The sequence below is a fragment of the Sander lucioperca genome, chromosome 15 (genome assembly GCF_008315115.2).
Source record: "Sander lucioperca isolate FBNREF2018 chromosome 15, SLUC_FBN_1.2, whole genome shotgun sequence".
Lineage (NCBI taxonomy): Eukaryota > Metazoa > Chordata > Actinopteri > Perciformes > Percidae > Sander > Sander lucioperca.
In genome coordinates, this window is record NC_050187.1 from 26,737,622 (window position 1) to 26,760,162 (window position 22,541).

At 40.4% G+C, this 22,541-nt stretch overlaps 1 protein-coding gene across 6 annotated transcripts in view; it reads left to right on the forward strand.

Annotated features, from left to right (window-relative positions):
- Positions 1–22,541, forward strand: part of LOC116061712 (girdin) — a 70,254-nt gene that overhangs the window by 15,368 nt on the left and 32,345 nt on the right. For all 6 annotated transcript variants that reach the window (XM_035992377.1, XM_031316023.2, XM_031316025.2 and 3 more), the window contains exons 4-8: positions 11,123–11,192; positions 19,196–19,254; positions 19,928–20,011; positions 20,253–20,393; positions 21,364–21,536. In XM_035992377.1, the coding sequence (XP_035848270.1) occupies positions 11,123–11,192; positions 19,196–19,254; positions 19,928–20,011; positions 20,253–20,393; positions 21,364–21,536 (527 nt within the window). The remainder of the gene's footprint in view (positions 1–11,122; positions 11,193–19,195; positions 19,255–19,927; positions 20,012–20,252; positions 20,394–21,363; positions 21,537–22,541) is intronic.

Below are 22,541 nucleotides of genomic sequence, written 5' to 3' on the forward strand. Positions count from 1 at the left end.
GGTACTTTTGGCCAAAGAGTTTGAGGTTGGTTGACATACCAGCAGTGCTGTTCAAAAAACATTAGAGGGGCACTGTATGAAAAGAGCTACATGCCCTGCATTGTTCACCCAAAATAGACGTCTCAAATAGGGATGTCACGATACCCAAAATCTAGTATTCGGTACCGGTACCAACAAAAGTACACAATACTCGATACTAAAGTCAATACCAAGGTGTGTGTTTTTAAAAAAAAAAAAAAAAAAAAAGGTAGAAAATAATAATACTTTACATTACATTAAACATGAATTCCTTTATTTAAATATTGGGGCGGGGGGGAGGGGCAGCGTGATGTCACTCTTCTTTCAGTGTTTTCTTTTAGTTTCAACTTTCTGTTATGGTGTGGAGTGGAGGGGGCAAGGAGAGCTTGATTTACAAAAACATCAGTCTTCTGGACACTACAGCCCATTGCTTTGAAGCCTGGCATCACCACACAGCCAGCGTACGGTACCGTCTTTCATGAGTTCACCCGGGACTCCCAGACAGCAAGCATGTTTACAGTAGTTACGTCTGTTTCTCTCTTTTCACAAAGAACCGGGCTGGTTAAAGTTAACTGATGTCATAGAGGTCCGTTAAAACAAGCGCCATCAGAGTACACGTTGGGTTGTGACAGACAACGGCAGAGAGAAATAGACTCACTTGCGGTTTGGGAGTTCCAGCCGCCGCCGTAGATGTACGGTAAAGCCAGAAGCTGAATGCGGTCAAGCCGTACAGGGAGGTGAGGGGCTATTCGCTGTTTTTCTGTGCTGGTCGATGTTCTTCTTCAGCATTTAGCGGCAGTCTAGAACATTTTTAACGTTAGGCGTATATACTGCCCCCGTCAGGTCCGGAAGGATTGCATCCCCCGGTACTTGGAAAAATGAGTACCGGCACGTTTTCAGAATTTTGGTACCGAAATATCAGTTCTCGTGACATCCCTAGTCTCAAACACTCTTGAAGCTGAAAGTCAGCTCTTTAACCTTTGTCATTTTTTCAATATATAAAATGGGCTGGAGCACAGAGCCAAAACAGCAGGAAATGTGTCTGAATACTTACTTATGGATCACACTGTACCTACACGCACACAGTTACTGCTTTAATGTCAAAATGAGCTGGTTCTTATTGGGGTAATGAGGAGGAAAATTGGCTTTGATATGTGGTTTTGTGGTGGTTTCCTTTTCCTGTGGTTGTTTTGTCGCTTATCGGTTTCAGATTTCCAGAGCCATATGGATGAAGACAGAACCATTCAGGTCTTAGGCTAATGGACTTAGCAGGTTTTCAATTTACTGTTCTACTCAGCACTTTGAAAGAGTACTTGGAGTGAGTGGAAGCCTTGCATGGTTGCTTGCTTCCTGTGATTCAATCAATTGATCTCACTTCAACTCTTTTAACTAGATTTTCCCAGAATCAGTTGGAAACCACTCTCTATGTAAGGATATCACTGTATGTCACAGAGCTAATAGTCAGTATGTTTTCTTCATTGGAGCATAAGAAGACTGAGACAAACCTAAATGCATCAACATGAGCTGAATTTAATCACATAGTCAATGTCTAACAGAAGGCTACCGTGAACTGGTGTCCATAGATATGTTGTCTCTTCTATATACGCTCTATATTTCATTTAGAGTGTCTGGCGAGTCAGCAAGGGCTCCAATTCAATAAAGTCTTCCCCTCCTTCCTCCCAAAGGCTCCTCTGGTGTCAAGAAATGACTAATTCATTAACCTTCCTGAACCATCAGAGGCAGACAGTTGAGGGCATTTCCTCCCCCATCCATTACCTTCCCTACTTTTCTACTCCTCCTCCCTGCCCCTTCACTTCTGTGCGAGATGTAATCCTAGCAGCATGTGTGTGACATTTTCCACATGGGAAACCAACGGAGATTGACTTTGTCCAGAGGTTGTGAAATGTGAATTAGTGCAAGACAAGAATTTCAATAATAAGGTTTTTTATTTCATTGCTCTCTTGAGCTGTGCGTGCATGCGTGTGTGATCAAAGTCTCTGTTATTGTTCTGGTACAGTAGATTGTGTAGGAGGAGGTCAATGTCTAGACAGGCTTCAGACTTTAACAGCTGTAAGCGTGTGTGTGTGTGTGTGCTTGTCGGTATGATTTTAATGTTGCATAGAAGCAAATATGATGATTGTAGTAAAATATTTCCTGTTAGTGAGAGTAAATGTTCATGCTAGCAATTAACGCATTTCTGTTTCCTGAGTAGGTTATTGACTTTTCCGCTTACTTGGTCATTTCTGTACAGCAGAGTCCACTGAAGGTTTCATTTTTCTGGTGGTCAGTCCAAATATATAATGGCCTCCTTTGTAATTTTGTGGCCTTGGTTTGGCATTCTTATGTAAGGTGTAATACTAAATTCTTTGGGCTTTTCCTGGCTTTTCTCAAAGCTTGCTAAGTGAATCCCGGTTAATGGTATTATCCTGGTTTATGAAAATCAGGCTCGGACAGCATCTGAGGCTATTTATGTCCAAACTATTAATTCAAATTGATGGGATGGTGATACCTTTTTTCAATGGCAAAAATGTGAGTACTTAAGTTGTAACTGGTAGTTTTATAAAAATCTTTAAGCTCCAGTGGATGTTATTTAATATAAATGTGTTTTATTATAGGCTGATGTGCACTGTTGTGCAGTTAAAAGCAACATTTCTCTCTGCTCCCATCCTTTTAAAAAGCTCAAGATGTTACTTTTGGAAATAAGAGCAGTTCTGTCCTCTGTTTGCAACTGCTTTGGTTTGGGGTGTGGCGTAAAGGCTGGGAGCTCTGTTTTGACTGTTTTAAAGGGTGACAGAGGGCACCATTCATGCTGAGTGGGCCTTGCCCTAAAGCTTTGCATGGTTCTTTGGCAAGGCTCTGAGAATAGATAATGTTGGATAGGTGATCAGGCCTTTGTTTCATTTGTTATCATATTTAGGATATGTTAAGAAGAAGAAGAAGAATTTAGGAATTCAGCGTGCTCAACTTGTGGCTGGTTTGGGGCTTAAGAGCTTGCTTTTTTACTTCTTGACCTAAAGCCTCACAAAGATGCTCTGTTCCTGGGCTAGAGTGAAGCTGAAACACCAATACAGTACACACTCTCACTCACATGCATACATGCACACAGTCTGCTGCAACATACTGCAGCTATGGAGGACTGTTGTTTGACTTCATCAAAAATGGAGACGAGAATCCTTGTTATTACAGCCTTTGCCTCAAGCCAGCATTTATTTTGATTGCCTTCAACTAGAACTCGTTTAAAATATACAAATAGTTTTTAAGTTTGTTTTATAAGTCTGGAATTCCCTATTGACTTCTTGTCTGGCTGGTCCTGACTTCAGCATCAGTCATGGCCAAATCAGTTTATTAGGGCATGTGCTTGTAGCTGCAGGCTTAATGTGTGTTGTCATGCAGACTCACATGCTAGTTAGTCTGAATATCCTGTTGTTGTTGATGATGGTGCAGCAGCTAACACACATAGCTAACTAGCCAGCTAGCTATGTTTTTAAACAATCACATAGACATGGAGTAGAGTATAATGAAGTTCAGAGGTGAATTAGCTGGCTCAAGCCATAAAATAAAACCATAACTGTGTTTTGGTTTTGAGTAGTTGTAAATACTGTTTAGCAGCACAATAAGAAAAATTGCAGGATCACTTAAGAAAATGACCACTACCAGACATCATGTCCCGTATCGAATACCTGACTATATGAATAAGGACTATGTTTTAGCTTCATTGTGCATCGCAGCTAAAAGTTGATATCCGTTACTGGTTTCTTGTTAGGTTACGTATATGGCAAAAAAAAAAACAAGCTGCTTTGAACAAGCTTACAATTGTTCAGTATAGTTTGATTCAGCCTGATGAAAAGCAAATTACATTGATTTGAATTGATTAAAATCAAAGCTTTTTCTGCTTTCATATTCCTATCATTAATGATTAATTCTGAACAGTCATACATTCTACTTTTTCTGATTTCAAACAACACGGGAAGTATTCTGCCGCCGGCTTTCTAGTTAACCGCGTACTGTAAACAAGCACTCCCTTATCCTGAGACATATTTGTACACAGTCATCCCCACTGTTTTTGAACTTTCAAGGCCTTCATGTTGAGCGGTGTTCTCGTTTACGTTTACACCCAGAATCCCTCACCAGTCGCATCATATAATCACAACCCAGAGTGGGAACTGAACATTGGCTTAGTGGGAACTAAAAATTGTCTCACCAAAATAACAGTGTGCATACATTTCTGTACTTGTGAAGGGGAATTTGCAGCAGTTATGAGAGTTGGTTCCCATATGCTCAAAGGGAGCTAATTATAGGCATTAGCACAGTTGCTGTATTAAGGGGAAGTTCTAGAAGTTCGGTTCTTCTTTTCGATCACTGAACTAGAGCATGTGGGTTGTGTCCACACCTGCTCTGTAAAATCCAGCCTTAAAATTCAAATTTTAAGTAGTTTGAAGGTGTATACTGTTTTATTTCAGCAGTTGCACCTTTTTATAATCCAAAATGTGGATAAAATGAAGCCCATTTGGGGCGATCTCTAGCTCACCCAGTAGGGTGTGCGCCCCATGTAGTCTGAGTCCTTTTCTGCAGCTCTTTGCATGTCATCCCAGTCGTCCATCCACTGTCACTATCTAATAAAGTTAAAAACCCCAAAAATAATCTGAAAAAAAGCCCATTTTAAATTGACCACTTTGTATAGTAACATCCAGGTTGTAGCAAGTAAACACATTTACTATCATTAAACCACCATTGCAATTTTTTTTTTTATCACAGCCGCTCTGCAAGTTAAGTCCAACGAAGCTATTAAGCAAACTAAACCAAATACAAAACAGTAGATTTAGAGTTGAAAAAAACAATCTGCAGAAACAATCATGCTTAATTTGAACGATGCCTTAAAGCGAGCAATAATTGCATTGACTTAAATTGCATAGAATGGCATGTGTGTGATTATGTGAACCTTTCCAGGCAGTGTGAATGTGAAGCAGAGCCCTGGGGTGATGGGGTTGGGGTGGAGGGGTCGGGCTTCCCCAGCCCACCTGCCTCCACCTTTTTTAAGGCGAGCAGCAGGATCAACCTATCCACTCGTTCAGCCTCAGGGGTCTGTTGTAAAAAGCACTCTAGCTGATAGATAACAGCAGAGAACAAAAGAAACAGGGTACTAATGGCTCGTTTTCTCCTCCTCCTCATGTAAGAGATGATCTGTCCATCTGGCCATCAGTAGACCCCGACTGCTGTTCTTTTCAGTGGAGTTTACTGTTGAGCCAAGAGCAACTGTTGAATTTTTTTGTTAGGTCAAATCTAATTAATTAGTAGTTCGTAAGGACTTTAGCCTTATTTCAGCCTTATTTTAGCCTTATTTCACAACCCAGAATTGCTATGTGATGAATAATAGAACTTGCACAGGGTCATTCTTTATTCTCCATAATTCATTCTTTTTTTTTAATTTAAAAGCTCTTTTGTCGTTCTGCATGGCTTCATAGACAATGTTGTTTGATCTGTTAGTATTCCACAAGGTAATAGCCTTGTTGATTAAACTCTCATTTGGCTGTTTGTGACTAGCTTGTATCGATAGACAATTACTCCTTAAAAAATTGTTGTTTTTAGAGTCTTAATAAGAGGGAAAAAAAGTGTATCAGAAGAAAGCCTTTAGTCATCCATCCAATAAGCTACCGGAGGGATGTTAAACTGCAGCGCGTCAACCCCTTTTGTGTGGGTCTATTACAGTGCTGAACAGCAGGAAAAGCTTTCTTTGCATTGATTAAATTCATGGGGATGTAGTGAGATCTGGTGTTAAGTGGTTTCTGTGTTTGTGTTAGATGTGAGAGAAAGCAGAAGTGTGCTCCTTCCTGTTGTGGTTGGTAATAACCTTTTCAAGTTCATAATCTCTGCAGTTTTTCGTGTGTGTGTGTGACTCACTAGCATGGGGAGAATAAACCCATCTCCTCGTTTCTATGGTAACACTCCATGTTGGCAGAATGGGTGTAATTCAGGGTTCAGGATTTGTATACACACACACACACACACACACACACACACACACACACACACACACGGAATGGCAGTACAATTAGTCCCCTGTTAAAGCTGTGCTGGCAGCGGAACTTGTGCTTCGGTGGGTAGATGGGAAAGAGTAGTAAGGAGGTGTGTGTGTGTGTGTTGCCGAGGGCTAGTTTAATAGACAGGTCTCCTGTGAGACAGAAACACAGTAGCCTTATAACCTTTCCACTGACAGCACTTTAACACAAACGTACACACCTACGTACTGTAAGAGGACATGCACTATTTATCTTAGCATGGCCCTTGCCATGTATTGCATTCATAGCTGAGTGTGTTTGTGGCCATTATCTAACGGGTTGATGGATCAGTAGAATATTATCTCTCTTGCCAGAAGTCCATTCAGCCACATCTAGCTTAAGAGAATAGAGCAGGATGCAGACCTCAGAATCATTTGTTTTATAGGTCTGCCTCATAATTATCTTTTAAACAATATTCTATAGTATAGCTATTGCTTAGGTTTGAATTAAGGATGTCAGAAGAAATGTCTGAACAGCACAGGGAGGATGATCAGATCAATGAGACAGATAAATATTATTGTTTGTTAATGTAAATAAGCTTAACAGATGTACCGAGCTAATTTGAAGATTGTTGGCGCTGCTTACATATACATAAAGGCGCATGCCCAATACCTCATCTCTTTGCACAAAATTTATTGAATGAGTAAATCCCATTTACAAGCTCCCCTTTAACCAACGCCTCATTCTGTCAGTCTGTCTGTCTAAATGTCTCTGTGGGATGTAAGATGAGCCAGTGTTGAGGAGCTGTGCATCCTGCTGGAATCAATAATACAGCAATATAGTGTCAGGATGGGAGGGAGGGGGAGAGAGAGAGAGAGAGAGAGAAGCCCTGCGTGCCTGGAGTGAAAAGTGTTGGAATCAAAGCTGCATCTCTCTCTCTGTCTTCCCTTTCCCTCTGTATTTGTTTTCCCTCCATCATCACTCACTCTCTGTGAATATTGTCTCTTTTGAAAATGTAGATGACTGACTCTTTCCCATTCCCCATGTGTGAATTGGATATGATTAGATAGTGAATATTGGAGAGCGTGACTGAGCCAAGGACGTTTCTGCTGTCACAGCTACAGTGAATCTTTACATTTGAAAGCTGTGTGTGTGCACGTGCACATCGTCATGACATGATCAGTGTGGTGACTGGTCTCCCTCCTGCGGTGTCTATCATGTTTTATTTATGAGCGCTAAGCCTTCCCCAGCTAATCGGCAAGAGGCATATTAGTATACTGTAGTTTTAGCTTTATTAGCCTGCAGCTAATTATCAAAGCATGTTATTACCCACATCTTTTAAAAATACAGTCCTTTAAGTACATGCACTTGACATTTGACTGGTAGCTTTTGCCTCTTTGTTTGGGCTAATTCCTCATTTCTCCAGCTCCCTAAGCAGCCAGAACCCTATAGTTTATTGCTGGGAAATGCATTTCTATCTCCATATGGTATAAAATATTGAAATTGTGCTGCACACCACTCTGTGCACATTGACGGTACCATGCTCTGCAGGAAAGACAGTGGTGTTAGCACTCAGAACATCTATCTAGCATTTAGTCCGCATTAGTCCTGTCAAGCTACAATCTGCATTTTAACTCTAAATTCAGATACAGATTAAAAATGAGAGAAAATGCATTAGAAGCTCATGATGTCCAGGTTTTTTTCAGAAAGCTCCAAGCTCAGGTCAATGGACCCTTGAGAAGGGAAGGAAAGGGAGTAAAAGTTGTACTGAATAGGCATAGTGTTGCACAAAGCCTCTGACACAGTACCGATTATACCAGAACTCAAGCTAAGCCTTTGATTTTACCCTGCAATTGTGTTCAGTGAAAAATGAATACTTGAATTCCTAGCATTGTGAACCTGTAGTGATAAATAGAGTGTTTGGGTGGTATGAAAACAGAAAAATTGACTAAAAAGAAGCACAGCCTGAAAAGATATGCTTGCACAGCTAACACATGGCTGCCAGGTAGGTGTGAGCATGTGTTGATGGGAAGAAGTGAGACAGGTGGTTGTGGAGAAAGTGTGTGTGTGTCTCTGTGTGTGTGTGTGTCTCTGTGTTGTATGTCTGTCTCTGTGTGTCTGTCTCTGTGTGTCTCTGTGCCCTATCCCATGTTTGGGACTAGTAATGCGTGAGATCTATTAGGATTGGTTAGGAGAGGAGGAGGAGAGGAGGATCTGAAAGGTCCAGAGGTGACCCTGTTGGAGGGTATATTGTTGGGGATTTGAGTTTTCTTTTCTGTGGTGACTCATTATGGCTGTTTGGTCATTTCTGACTGGAACTGCCTGATACAGTATTAGTCATCATAGTAGCAGGGTCGCTATATGATATTGTTTTTGATGAATTATCAGTGTGTGTTTTTTTTTTTTCTCTTGAGAGGTTTGGAAATGGCACACATCGTAACACACCAGAACCTCTCTCCCAGCATGCCCAGTTCACCAGTGTAACAGAGAGAGAGACAGACCAGACAAATGGGACCAGTGCTCTCATTGCCATGAAGCCTAACCCTGTGAAAAACCGTAGCAGCCACGCTCGTAATTTAATAACTGTGACTGATCATCAGTGAGACCTAAACTTTGGCCTTAATCTCAGGACATAGAAGTGTCTCTGTGTGTTTGTGTGTGGAGGTTAAAGCATGGGTCTGATCCTCACGATTTTGGTCTCCTCTTGAAAACATTTAATAAGCACCTACAAAACGGCTTTGTGTTTTGTTTTTTTTATATATGAACATTTATATTTATTTATTTAGTTAAGTTAGTCTCATAGTGTTGTAACAGGTAATTTTCCACTGTCAAGAGTGAGAGATTGTGCTACTATCTGCTTGAAACCAGATGTGAGTGATGCACTGGAAATCTACCACCCCATTCTCCACATCTTCCTCTATAAACCAGTGGTTTTCTGTCTCTGCATCAAATCAAACAGCCAACAAAGCTTTAGACGACCAAAGGTGTCTGCCGCCTCTGCTGCAAGCCCTGATAAGGAGGGTATATCTGAAGTTGTGTTTGCAACTGTACTGAATACATTTCCCCTGACATGGAGAAACAATGACACAAGCACATTGTAAGCACATTGTGTACACAGGAATGTGGGCGAAAAGAAGACCTGAATCATGGTGTTGAAGAAAAGCTTGGAAGAAATAATGCAAATTTGATATTTTATCAAAACAGCAGCTTAAGAGTAAGGAAACATACTGTATGCTTAGAAAACTTTTCCAAATGTTTGCGTTGATGTATATACAATATGGTAATATTGACCATATGGTTTAATTTATAATGTTATGGGCTTGTCACCCTACGTTTTAGAGACAGAAGCTCATTCATTCAAGGTAAGGTGCTAAATCTCAGACAAGAACAGCTCTTTGTGAGAAAGATATGTTGCTTGTAGATAAGTCTATGACGCTGAAGTATGTCCTAGTAAGTACAGTGTCCTGGGATTTTGAGGTAGATAAGACATGTATAGAAGGTACGTTGGGTATACAGTCTTGAAGCTCTGTCAGTTTATTTAGTTGCTACTTTCAAGCATTCTCAAAATAATAACAGATGTTGCTCTATTTTTAAACCAATCCAAACCAGCAAATGATGTCAGATTTCCTGCCCCCTTTACCTCCATGATGAGGTAATGCAATATGTATAGGGCAGATGGTTATGGTGGGAGGGAGGTTTCTGTAAAACCCTTTACTTATATAAGCCTCTTTGTCATGACAACAGCAGTAACTTGCATAGAGTAGTCAAACTGTCGGGTCAGATGAGTTCAAACGGCTCTCTGCCATCAGGTAGACATGAAATATTCAAGTTAGCTGACCTTCATGTCATTTCTGCTTGAAGAAACCAGCCTTTCTTTTGAGTACAACTGTGTTTTGGACTTGGTTTGTAATGCTCTAAAGGTTAAGAGAACATATTTTGGCAGGCCGTTGATGAGTCATTACTTCCATATACAATTTATAATGCACCACCATACCACATGGCTATCCTGGTTGTTTCATACACTTCGTGTCATGTCAGTTAGTGCAAAGATTAGGCAATATACAGTAATTATGTAAAGACATACAATTCAAGTAATTTGTTGTTTCTAGTAGCTTGTTTGTGCTCTACTGCAGTGCTCATGATTTGACTTAAACCAAAACATTAACACTAAGTAAGTCCTGTCCACCCTTACCCGCTGTGTGTCTGCATATGTGCGTGTACACATGTACATATCGGTGCATTTGTCTGCATGAGTGCTGTAAACTGCAGTTTATGGTTTCATTTTGGTTTCATGATTGACGTGAATAGAGAGGGCCCTGCGGCAAAACCCACACTAGAAATTTAACCCACATAAATACCACTGTCACTTGCACACACACACACACACACACACACACACACACACACACACACACACACACACACACACACACACACACACACACACACACACACGTGCGCACACACATTGTATGACATTACCAATGAAACCATCACTCTGTCCACTAACGGAGATTGATACTGTTAATTTTTCCATCCCCTTGGCTGTCTTGATAATCTTTTGAAGGCTACACCTCGTTCCCACACTGTAACACTGTAAACACTGATACCTCAGGCTTGCTACACTATTACTGTCTTTGATTAGAGATGATATTACAGTCAAATACCTGCAGCCTTTCACACTGTCAAAGCCCTGAGGATTGTCATAGTGTTTATATTCTGAATGTAGTGCAAATCTGTTTGAAATGGGGATTTGCAATGACAACCTCTGCTCTCTTAGTGTAAGCACACACGTGGAAGGCTGAAATTCTTTTCGTAGTGAGCTTATTGAACTAATGGAATGACAATGATAGTAACAGTCAAACGCAAACTATACCTTAAGTGTTTGGTCAACATGTCAATGAAAGATTCAAGCACACTCCTAGTCACAAAATCTAACACTCAAAAACTCCTTTTTAATAATTAGATCAGAAGTTAAATTAGAAGTTAATTGGGCTAGGTTAGGGTCATGTAAATTTTATCTCTCCATATTCATATGTGCAATTCTTTTTAAATGCTAAATAGTGATCTCTCTTTCTGACTTGCTTTTTTATTTATTTGTGTTACAGGAGACTCTCCAGCAGCTGGTGATGATGCCTTTACCAAACGTGCTGGTACTGGGCCGGAACCCTTTGTCTGGTAAGTGCCAATGTACTAAACAATACAACCACAACGTTTTACAGACTAATACTTTGGCCAGTGCTGTGCAGGTTTTAATTTGAGTGTGCTTGGCCTCTAAACATAAGCAAAACTAAAAAGTATTCATATCTGCTCCAGTATACTGTAGTTCAATCACATGAGCAGCAAGCTTGCGTACAGTTCATAAGGAGGACACATGCAATTATGCAGTGCTTTTGTCACTTTAAAATGCAACAATAGACCTCTTTTAATTATCCATTGCTTTGATGTTTTCAAGTGACTTTCTCTCTGGCATTTTGCAGCCACTTCGTTTTTTTTTGTTTCTCCATGTGCTCGATAATGAGCTGCCTATTTGACCGTCATTCATAACCCACACATTTAAAAATGGACTTGATGGCAGAATTAAAAGGGACTTAACAGAAGAACTTGAAAAATGCTGGGAAATGGACAGATTTATGGTTGGTTGGCTGATTTGTTTCAAGGAAAAAAAAAAAACATGTTGGACACACACACACACACACACGGACACACACGGACACACACGGACACACACACACACACACACACACACACACACACACACACACACACACACACACACACACACACACAAAACTGTTGGTAATGTTAAAATGCTTTGGGACCCACATTCTTAGCCAAAAGGCCTTTAATGTTAAATATTCAAACTATTGCTCCTAAGAAGGAACATTTGGAACATTTGATAATATATTGATTCCTTTAACATCACTGGCTACAATCTGTTCAGGAGGGTAATGAGAGATGGCAGAATTATAGACCATTTTAAGTAGGGGTGTGCAAAAATATCTATTCACATTTGTATCGCGATTCAAGCTCTACCGATTCAATATGGATTCATAGATTTCCAAAAATCGATTCATATTTCTTTTTCTCGTTTTGTAATGGCTTGTATACTATTGTCCTGAAATGAGTTTAGCTCGCCATTCCCATAGATGGCACAGCGTCGAATTTACACTGACGCCTGGGCACTCTTGTTATAATCAAAAGAAGAACGAGTGCAGCAGAAGTAGTTTAGTCGGCGCAAACAATGGCAAACCTCACAGAATTATTCAACCTGCTCCATCCTCATTTAAGGCGAGAGTTTGGGCACATTTCAGCTTTTATAACCTCGAGGGGAAGATGGAACTTGATAGGAATCATGCTACAGTATATGCAGGCTTTGCAAAGCGAAAGTTAAGCATTTTGAAAACACCACAAACTTGAGAACTCACATGGTACGCCATCACCCAGAGATTAACAAGACGTGGACGAACAACAACCTAAAGTACCTCCTCCTAACGTGCCAGTCAACCAACGCACTCTCTTTCAATGCTCTAAACTCCGAACTCTGAACGAAAAGCTCTTTTTATTTAAGTTTTATTTTATACTTGAATTAAATGTATTTGAAAGCTGGCCAAAGCTTGGCACTCTGCAGTTTTCAGTTGCAAAAGTTCTTATTTTTGTATGAAGACATATAAAGTAATATCAAACTACATTTAATTTGTTGTGTTTTTTTTTCTTTTAAATTGTATGCAATCACATGGGAAAAGTAACTACATTTACATACTGTGAATCATTTTTTTTTTTTTTAATCAAGAATCGTTTTTGAATCAAATTGATTTTGAATCGAATCGTGAGCCTAAAAATCGATATCGAATCGTGACATTTTCTGAATCGTGCACCCCTAATTTTAAGTGCAATCTCATACAGTGGAACAAATGACTTAGTGTTTTGGGTTGGATGTTGCTGTTTACCCAAATATGTCCTTTATTATAATAGCCCTATACAGACCACTGTCTTCTGACAGCATGTTTCATGCATACCATTTTCAAAGAATGTGATTATAAGAAGGAGATGATTCTCACAGGTGACTCTAAGATAAATTGGGGGAAAAAACATGCATGAAAAAACAGTATTACAAAGTAATTCCTAAGAGTGAGAAGCATAACTATACTTCTGCCCTTAGTCAATTGAATGGTCCAATTTGCTAAACAGTAACTGGCTTTAAAACGTTGTTTACAGGGCTTAATAGCATCACTATGTCCTCTTTATAAGAACAGTTAAACGTAAACCACGTTTACTTCTTTGCCATGGCTTAATGAAGATCTAAAAAGAGAGAAGTCTAGAGATTTCTTGTATCTATTACCTGAAGTGTTGCATTCATTTAACCATTTTACAGCAAAATCTTTGACCTACTGAATCTAGCTATTTGATATGTCTGATCAGCCGTAGTGCAGTGTCAAGTGTTAGCATTTCATTAAGCTTGACCTCTGAAGCCTGAACTGCTACTTGATATTCCAATGTGATCTTGATGAAGCCACTGAGGAGAGTAGATAACTAGGAGAAGGCCATCATTTTAGATTATGATGTGCTGGCTGTGGAAATGAAAGGTTTGTATGGATAAAAAAGAACTATGTGATGAAAAAATGCTTCCTGCCTCCCAGCCTGTATAGATCAATTATTGGCACAATAGCCCCCACTGCAAAACTTTGGCTAAAACCACTTCAAGGCCTTTGGATTGGTTGTTTTTACTTTTGGAAAAGAGTGCTCACAGATTCATAGCCTTTGTGTGCACCTCTTCAAATGTAATCAGCAGCTCTTAAAAGTGAATTGTTTCCAGCCGCAGCTGGCAGAGCATGTTGATATTTGTACCTTGTATTGTTAAGCAGATGAAATGGCTTCTTAATCCATGTCCTCCCTCAGCTGCCTTTGTCACACTTTCACCACAGCCATTGCTGTTATTTTTGGCTTTTCATCACTTTTCAATGGTCACAGTTACCTCTTTAATTTTCATACGGCCCCACAAGGATGAAGGGTAAATAAACGAACAATAGCAGACTGCAGTAGTGTTTGACTGGGTTTCTGTTTCATGCAATGATAACATGGTTGTTAATTTACCTTAGCGGTAAAACATATACCACTGCTCTGCAAAATACACAGTAAAAACAGTTTTTTATAAGTGTTTTTGAATGGGTTATTCTAAGTATTTGTTCTACTACTAGTGATAACGACCATCGGCAGCATACTCCATAACTCCTAAACAGCTTTGTTTTGGCAATAGAATTTAATGAATTCCTCTCAGTGCTGCTTTCCATAATAACCCAGTCTAGCAATTTTGAAGCCAATAGGAAATCTTTCATGAAACTCCCAAAATAATGTTGAATGTTTGGATTTCGAAGCGGTGCATTTCTGAAGATCTACTGTGCGTACAGCAACTTGAAAATCTTCCAGATCTACTGCGTTACACAACAGCCTTACACATGTCTGAAGTGAATATTAAGTCGACCCAACACAGACAAGAGTGGAGGGCAGCTCCGGGCAAGTGGTACAGAGCAGGCAGAAAGCATTAGACAGCATTCCTCAGGGTTTCTTTTGCCCTTTACCCTTTGGCTTGTCAGATAATCAGTCAGTCAGTCAGACCAGCGGTGGCTATGGAGTCTGGCTCTCTGGCTCAGCGGCTGCCAGCTGAAAGTCATTTGGCCATGTGGCTTTTATTATGCTCTCATTAGGGGGCAGGGGACGACTCTGCATGTGTGTGTGAGTGCGTGCACGTGTGTATGTGTTTAGTTGGTGGATGGGGGAGGGGTGTCCTCAAAACAGTGAACAGTGGGAATGCACTGTACTACCCCCCCCCGGCTCTGATTTACCTTAGTCTGCCTTGTATACATGCACACTGAGATGCACAGGCACACACACACACACTCTTGTGAATGCAAGTCGTGTTTAGTAAGTATGCTTGCATGCACATGCACTCAGCATGTCCTTTGTTTAGTCTTAAAGTCTGTGATTTTTTTTTAAGCGGTGATCTGTTCTGATCTTCTGAAAACTTAAGTCCTTCTCCCTCTCACCCCAAAATGTCAGATGTTGGTCTGTAGTCTCTTGCAGACTACAAAAATACTACAAAAACCTCATATCCTCTGTCTACTACTACTGACGGAGAACACTGCACAGTTGACAGATTGCCATATGCAAATCTCAGATGCAATCTAGATTTTTGTTTATCTTTTTATAAATATAAATACATTGAAGCATCAATATGGCCAAACATATGGATGACACAAATCAAAATATAGTTTTAGATAAACACAATGAGCATAAATAATTTTAAACGGTAGCAACAAGTAACCGGACACAAGACAACTGTTGACAGCTGACGGAAAGCATTAACTGAGGGGCTTGACAGTTGTGTGTATGCAAAGGAATAACTTTTCTAGTAAAAATAGCAGGCCTGACTTTTTTCGGAACTAAACAGTGTTCCATGCAGGCGAATGTTTTGTGTGTTTATACAGTCTGTGTTCAGTGTTGTGGTGTCCATTGTCTCCATAAGAAAGAATAGAATAGAATAGACAGGATTGTTTGTGTGTACGAAGATGTAGCCAAAAGTGCTGGGATGACTAAGTCATGAGACTGAAACAATGAATATAAACAGGAGAAAATGCCAATTTGACCAATATGTTTTTTTTGTATTTTATCATTTTTCTTTGTTATGCTCATCTTTAGCTGGTTGTATAAAGGCAGACTGTGCAGCGTGCTCATGACACTGACCTCAGCTCCGGGCTGTCTGTCTTTGAAGTCACTTGACACTCTCTATTTGTCTTATGAAGCACAAATGCCCTGAAATAATCTGAAAACAAGGTTCAGCCAACTCTGTCCTCTGCTCCAGTGAGATGGGCTGAATATACTCTGGCATGCTGTCAAAGCAATATCAGATTGCTTGTACCAGTTTCACCACTGATGTGCAAGTCATCGGGTCCTCAATGACTCTTTCATCATGGAAGAAGAGAGGGTTGAAGCAGTTGATTGCACATGTACACAGCCACACGTTTGTTTTAGTTTTTTATTCACTCACATCCTCGCATAGACAAACAATGGCATTGCAGGAAGAAGGGTTAGTCACTGTCCGTTTGACCTCTTGTTTCCTGCTGGGAGGATAAGGCAGGGAGGAGGGACAGGAGGTGAAAAAGGATGCCTAGATGAGTGAATGCAAACACTCGGGAGGCGCAGATGATTTGTAACAATGTTGAAGGAAGGAAGGAAGGAAGGAAGGAAGGATGGGTGGATGTGTTTTGCTGAGAATAAATGGATGGATAAAATGAGTGTGTAAGAGGGGAGGAAGAGGGGTAGGGAGAATAGATGCGGCTAGCAGAGAGGCTGGTGCGTCTCCTTGAAGCCTCCTTTCTGCTGCTGCTGGAGAGAGATTTCTCTTTTCTATTTTCAACCTTGCCTCTTTGCCTTCCTCCTGCTCTTTCTCTCTCTTGGTTTCTCTATTTCTATATCCATCCCTTGTGTTTGTGTTGCTTGTGCTCTGTGGTGCTTTCCCTTTTTTGCCTCTTTTCCTTTCATCTCTCCCTCTTACCGTTTCTCCCTCTTGTTCCCCCTCTCTAGCTGTATAAATTATTTATCCTATGAAGGTCCTTATCTTTTCTACGTTGCCTCAGTAGATTTGCTGAGCTAAATCCCTTCCCTGACTCGAATAGGTTCCTATGGCTCTAATAGTGTACCATTAAGCCCTTCAGCTGCGAGCAAGAATTAAGTTTTATATACAGTCATCCTTTCAGGCCCAAATTTGCTCATATTCTCTCTATATGCTTAATATGTCTTTTTTATATCATGGATGCAGGTGCTAATGAGGAATTGTCTAGTGCTGACTAAGCATAAAACAGTGATTGAAAGCACACCATCAAAGCATGAATGGAAAAAGGTTTTTCTAAAGTGGATAGATAAAATGCAAGAAACTCAGTCTTCAATTGAGTTTTTCTAACAGTGTCCCATTAACAACCACAGAGCCATGTAATTCATGTCTCGGTGCTACTTTTTACAATCAGTCCTCTGCAGTTAGTGCAAGTTAGTTATGGCTGTTGCAGGAGTGGACCTCATTAAGACGCACTATGCTTTAAAATAAGTAGTTTGACGTCTGACCACGGTGGAAGGCATTTATAGTTTAAAACAGCCACACTCAAAGTCTGTGTCCTAGAGAGGAGTGAGATGCGATAATTCTGGGGATTTTATATTCAGCCATTCATAGTGTTGCACTCGGTTGTACACACAAAAGATTTATTTGTGATGTCCTACTCATCTACTGGAAAGTTTCTCTGAGGCCTAGTAAAAACAAAATTCACCATATTTCCTTGGCTGCGGTACAGAACAAATATCATTACAGCTGAATTTCCATATCACGATGGACAAATCCAAACATTATCCAGTCTTAGTCCTAATCACATAGAGAGGAAAAAGACTGCAGCATAGCCTCAGTTTTCCACCAGCTGTAAGGCAAAATAACATGCTGTGACATCACTGATTGGGCCATGGCCAAAAGTACAACATGATCAAAGTTTCAGTGTAGAGAGCAGCGCAGCAGCAGGTTTCTTTCCCTTATCAGTGTTGGTTTGTCCTTTTAAACTCCTGGCTTGGACCTATGATCAAGTATTAACTGTCATGAGTATATTTAGGGTCCAACCCCTAAAAGATTATGATTTAACCTGCCACATCGTGACCACATGGAGCTCTCGATTGCTAAATAACACATTGACGTGTGTGTCTCCATTGATTCAAGAGGAATGAGAAAAGGGAGATTGATTTGGGTGGAGGATTCTGTAAAATTGATGGATAGATCCTCTGTATTAGCATACTAAGCTTTCCCAAGGGAACAGCCTGGTCGTCTGTTTGCCGCTCACTAAATTGGTGCTTTACACAGACAATCTGACTCCTTTCTCCAGCATTTGTGATAATGTTGAGAAGTAGTTTTATTCATCTCATTTGATTTTCATTTAAAATCATTTGGAAAGTCCAACAAAGCATAAAGTCATGGATCAAAATTGTCTTCCAGTACGCCAGCCATTTAGCGTTTCCTGCTGTGATGATTGGTCCATTAAACTGAGAGACCACCCTACACACAAAACATGCTGTCACTAAGCTGGATTTATTATTATTAGAGCCGGACAGTGTTAGCACTCACTACCCCCTGGGCAACATGATGAGCTGGCTTATCACGCGCACACACACACACACACACACACACACACACACACACACACACACACACACACACACACACACACACACACACACACACACACACCGCTCCAAATGGGTAACACACACAGTCCTAGTATAGACACAACTTGCATATACCATACCACTTAGTCAGTGTAACACACACAGGCACCACCTGGTTTACTACTGTTCAGCAACAAATCCCACAGATGAGATCAGACCTGTTGAGCATGCTTGCAGCTGTTTGTGGGTTTCAGTGGTGTCTGCCAATATGTCTTAACATGTGGAAGAGAACTGTAAGTTCATCCTGCCAGATCTATACACTGTGGAAAACTTTGTGGCACTGTTACTAAAGGGATGGGGTTTTATTAGGGGGAAATTGTAACAACCTAGGAATTTAAGTTAATTGGTATGCCTAAGTAAATGTGGGATAGATGGATGAAATTTTCCAAGGTGGCACCTCAAATGTGACCTACTACATTTTTTTTATTTATTTATTTTTTTTTGTTGGAAAATACATTTGAACAGAGCAGGCACATGAGTAAGACCCCGCCTGCCTAGAAGTCACCTGCTATATAATTGTATAGGTCTTACTGAAAAAAATGACAACGTTTAATTACAAAGCACTTTGTAAGACTTCATTGTAAAGAAGGGCTTTACAAATGTAATCAAGTCAGTTATTTCCCTTCATCAATCACCAGATCTCTCATTTTGCGGTAAAGTGCTTGAGGCAAAGGTTTCTACTGCTATCAATAAAACCCATTAATAGAATTTATTCATTAACCTCCGTGTGTTTTGACTCCTTCTTAAACCACAAAATCTGATTGAACAGAATGTCAGACAAGACAAAACAGAAACAAGACTACATTTAATGGTTGCAAATTGTTTGTTTGTTTTGACAGTCATTTTTCTTTGGTGTCTCATGCAGACATACTTTAAGTGGTTTGGCTGTAGTCATAATACTCTTTATCTTTGTGTTTTGTTTTCTTTAGAGCAAGGCCTGGAGGAGATGAAAAAACTGTTGCTGCTGCTACTAGGCTGTGCTGTCCAGGTAAGAGCACAGTTTAGTCCACTTAAACAGCTGCACACTTCGCATATGTGTATGTAATTCCGGTTTCAAGGAATAAGAACCAAGCAAGTTCATAATCGATGGCAATGAAATTCTGAGAGACATTTTGTGCCTGTGATTCTTGATTTGAAAATATCAATACTATAAAGGATCCCACCCCATGATCTTGTGTATGTCGTGAAGGTTTTCAACTGAGCTGGTTTCTGAAATCTTCATTACTTTTATTGGCAGTCTCGTAGCAATTTAATTCCAAAGACAGTCTCCATTTGGTTCAGCCTCCCTTGATTACAGCCATTTGCGGTCTTTGATAAAATTAATTCTCTAACTATATCATACAGCGAATGCTTTGTAATACCCCTTGCCCACTGGCCAAAAAACAAACAATTACAGCCGCTTAGATCTGGCTTTTGTCTGCAGTGAGGAAGGTTACAATCGGCATTCACTCCCGGGACAAATGACTCTGCAGTAGGCAGGGGTATTTATCGGCTACAGCTCTGATCGGCAGTGATGGCAACAGACACCCGGGTGGACGCGCTAATCGTCCTTACAGCTTACATCCAGTGCAAAGAGAGGAACATGGTCTTTGTCTGATCTCTTTAACATTACAAAATGTCTTTCTCCATCTCTTCTCCCTCCCTCCTTCCTCTGTTTACAGTGTGAGAAGAAGGAAGAGTACATTGAGTGTATCCAGACTCTGGACTTTGACACCAAAGCTGCCATAGCATCCCACATCCAAGAGGTATTTCTTCTCCATAGAAAACAAAACTGGAGCGAATTAAGATATTTAACCTCCTAGACCTCCTTTAGCTCAATTACCACTCATCTTATGGACAATATGCTCATAGTGGAATAATGAATTGATAAATGTACCAGTCTGACAAGGTGTTATGAATGCAAAATTTGAAGGCATCTTTGAACAGCATTTTGTTCTCTACATCAGGGACAAAATCTTGTTATTGATGGTATTATGTTGATTTTAGGTGACTCATAATCAGGAGAACGTAGTGGACATGCAGTGGTTGGAAAGTGGGGAAATGCCTCCTGAGGACCTGGACAGCCTCTCCAGAAATCTGGCTTTTCACCTCAAACGCCTGGTGGATGAGAGGGACACACAGCTGGAGGTAATGACATGTGGATGAAGATTGTTATAGCTTTAAGCCTTGTCGGAAATTATTTTTATTTTCTAACGCAACATCCAAACAGCAATAAACAAAGCAGCGCAAAGCACAACTAGGAGAGTGTGGAATATTTTGTGTGTTTTTATATTTTCTTTCTATAGTTGTGGGGTGGAGTTTGTCATGAGCAGATGCTTGTTTGTAGATGTTTGTTAAAGTTCTATGAACAGAACTTTGCTGAAAATGATAGGCTACTTGTAGTCAGCACTATGTGGAAACTTTTTTGCCGTTACCACAAGAGAGCAGCCTCAATAAGGAAGGGTTGAAACACTCTCTCTCTGTGTGTGTGTGTGTGTGTGTGTGTGTGTGTGTGTGTGTGTGTGTGTGTGTGTGTGTGTGTGTGTGTGTGTGTGTGTGTGTGTGTGTGTGTGTGTGTGTGTGTGTGTGTGTGTGTGTGTGTGTGTGTGTGTGTGTGTGTGTGTGTGTTGCAGATGCCCACAACTGATATAGCCAATCTTTCTGTGTTTGTGTGTCAGGGGTTCTAATAGCCTCCAGATTATCACTGTGTAGTCCAGCCGCTCTCAATTAAAGTTCCATTTCCTATCACAGGCAGTAGATCAAAATAGGCTGTGCCGGACTGTGGATGTACTTTTTGCCCTAATGCGTGTGTTCTAGTTTTGCGTGGTGGGGGTGTTATGGGTGGATCTACTCTCCTCTTTTCATCTAGTCCATGCTTGTACAATTGTTGAATCCTACTTCTAACTTTGCCATTGTAGGAAAAAGCAACACTAGTTCTGTACAGATTCCCCCAAAGACAGGTCCAAAAATGATTTTCCCGTTTTAAGACATTTTATAGTGTGTTTTCTTCCTGAGTCTGGCTTTGTTAGCTCACACAACCTGACTTCTATTAATGGGCTTTTGTACTCATATACACAGCTAGAAATCTCACAGCCTGGTCTCTCTCCTCCCCATGCAGACTATAGTGGAGTTAACCCAGGAGAGAGACTGTGTGCAGCTGTCTCCACTGGCTCCCTGTCCGACCCAGTCTCCCGGTGACTCCCCCAGTATCAGGAGGACCGAAAGCCGACAGCACCTCTCAGTGGAGTTGGCTGATGCCAAGGCCAAGATCAGACGCCTTCGACAGGAACTGTGAGTGCTACGTCCTTATTGTTATAAACATACTAAAATTGGGCAAAAGGGGACAGAATGCAGAAAAAACTGAACTATACCTCCATAGTTGGCCATAGACAAGCTCACGAACTACGTACAAAAAGGTAATTTTCTGGAATAAAACCGTAACTATTTACCCTAATCTTGTTTGCTACTCTATTTGCCATTTTTGCTTGTTTTACTGCCATCTGTTTCAATCTAAACTGGGAACTCAAAGTCTGATATCGTCATTGGTAGTTCCATGATTTTTAAATCAACGGGAATCAAGGCTTCTGTCATCAGTGTTCTGAAAATACAGTTTACAGTGTCTATACACCCTGGTTATGAAATTTCTTTCACCATGAATTTGAAGAGTTGTGTTCCATAATTTGTAAATTTAAAGTTCTAATATATGGACTGCAGTGTTTCCCTTATAATTGTACAGTGAACCCCCGCCAGCCCAGCTAAATGTTTAAAAAAAAAAAAAGTCAGACAAAATCATTATGGTCCTGACGGGAACTCACTATGAGTGTGTGCTCTTAGTAGTTATTGGACACACACACAGAGCCCAAGAGAGCCTCACACCACATCCCATCACTCTCACAAACCTTGGTGAGGCCTTTTAAATGTTGCCTATGAATAATAGAGCTTCCTTTTTTAAAGTGCTATAATCCCTTTCCAGACAAAGGCTTAATGGTCAACACAGATCAGTTAGAAGAAAGGGAGCACATTCTGACAAGGGGAAGTATTTAAATGTTGCACAAACATTACATCTAATCTAAACTGACCGGCTGGCGTCATGAGGTCGTTCTCAATCCTGAATGCTTTGATAGTAACTGTTTTGTAAGAAGGTTAAGAGGTGTTGCAAACTTCATAGTCTATCCTTCTTGTATTTTAATGATGGTCTGCATCAGGTCAGATAATGTGTAATTCTTTCTTCATGGGAATCATTTGCATGCTTGAGTGGATCTGATTTCCAGACGAGAAGACTATTCATCACCTTAG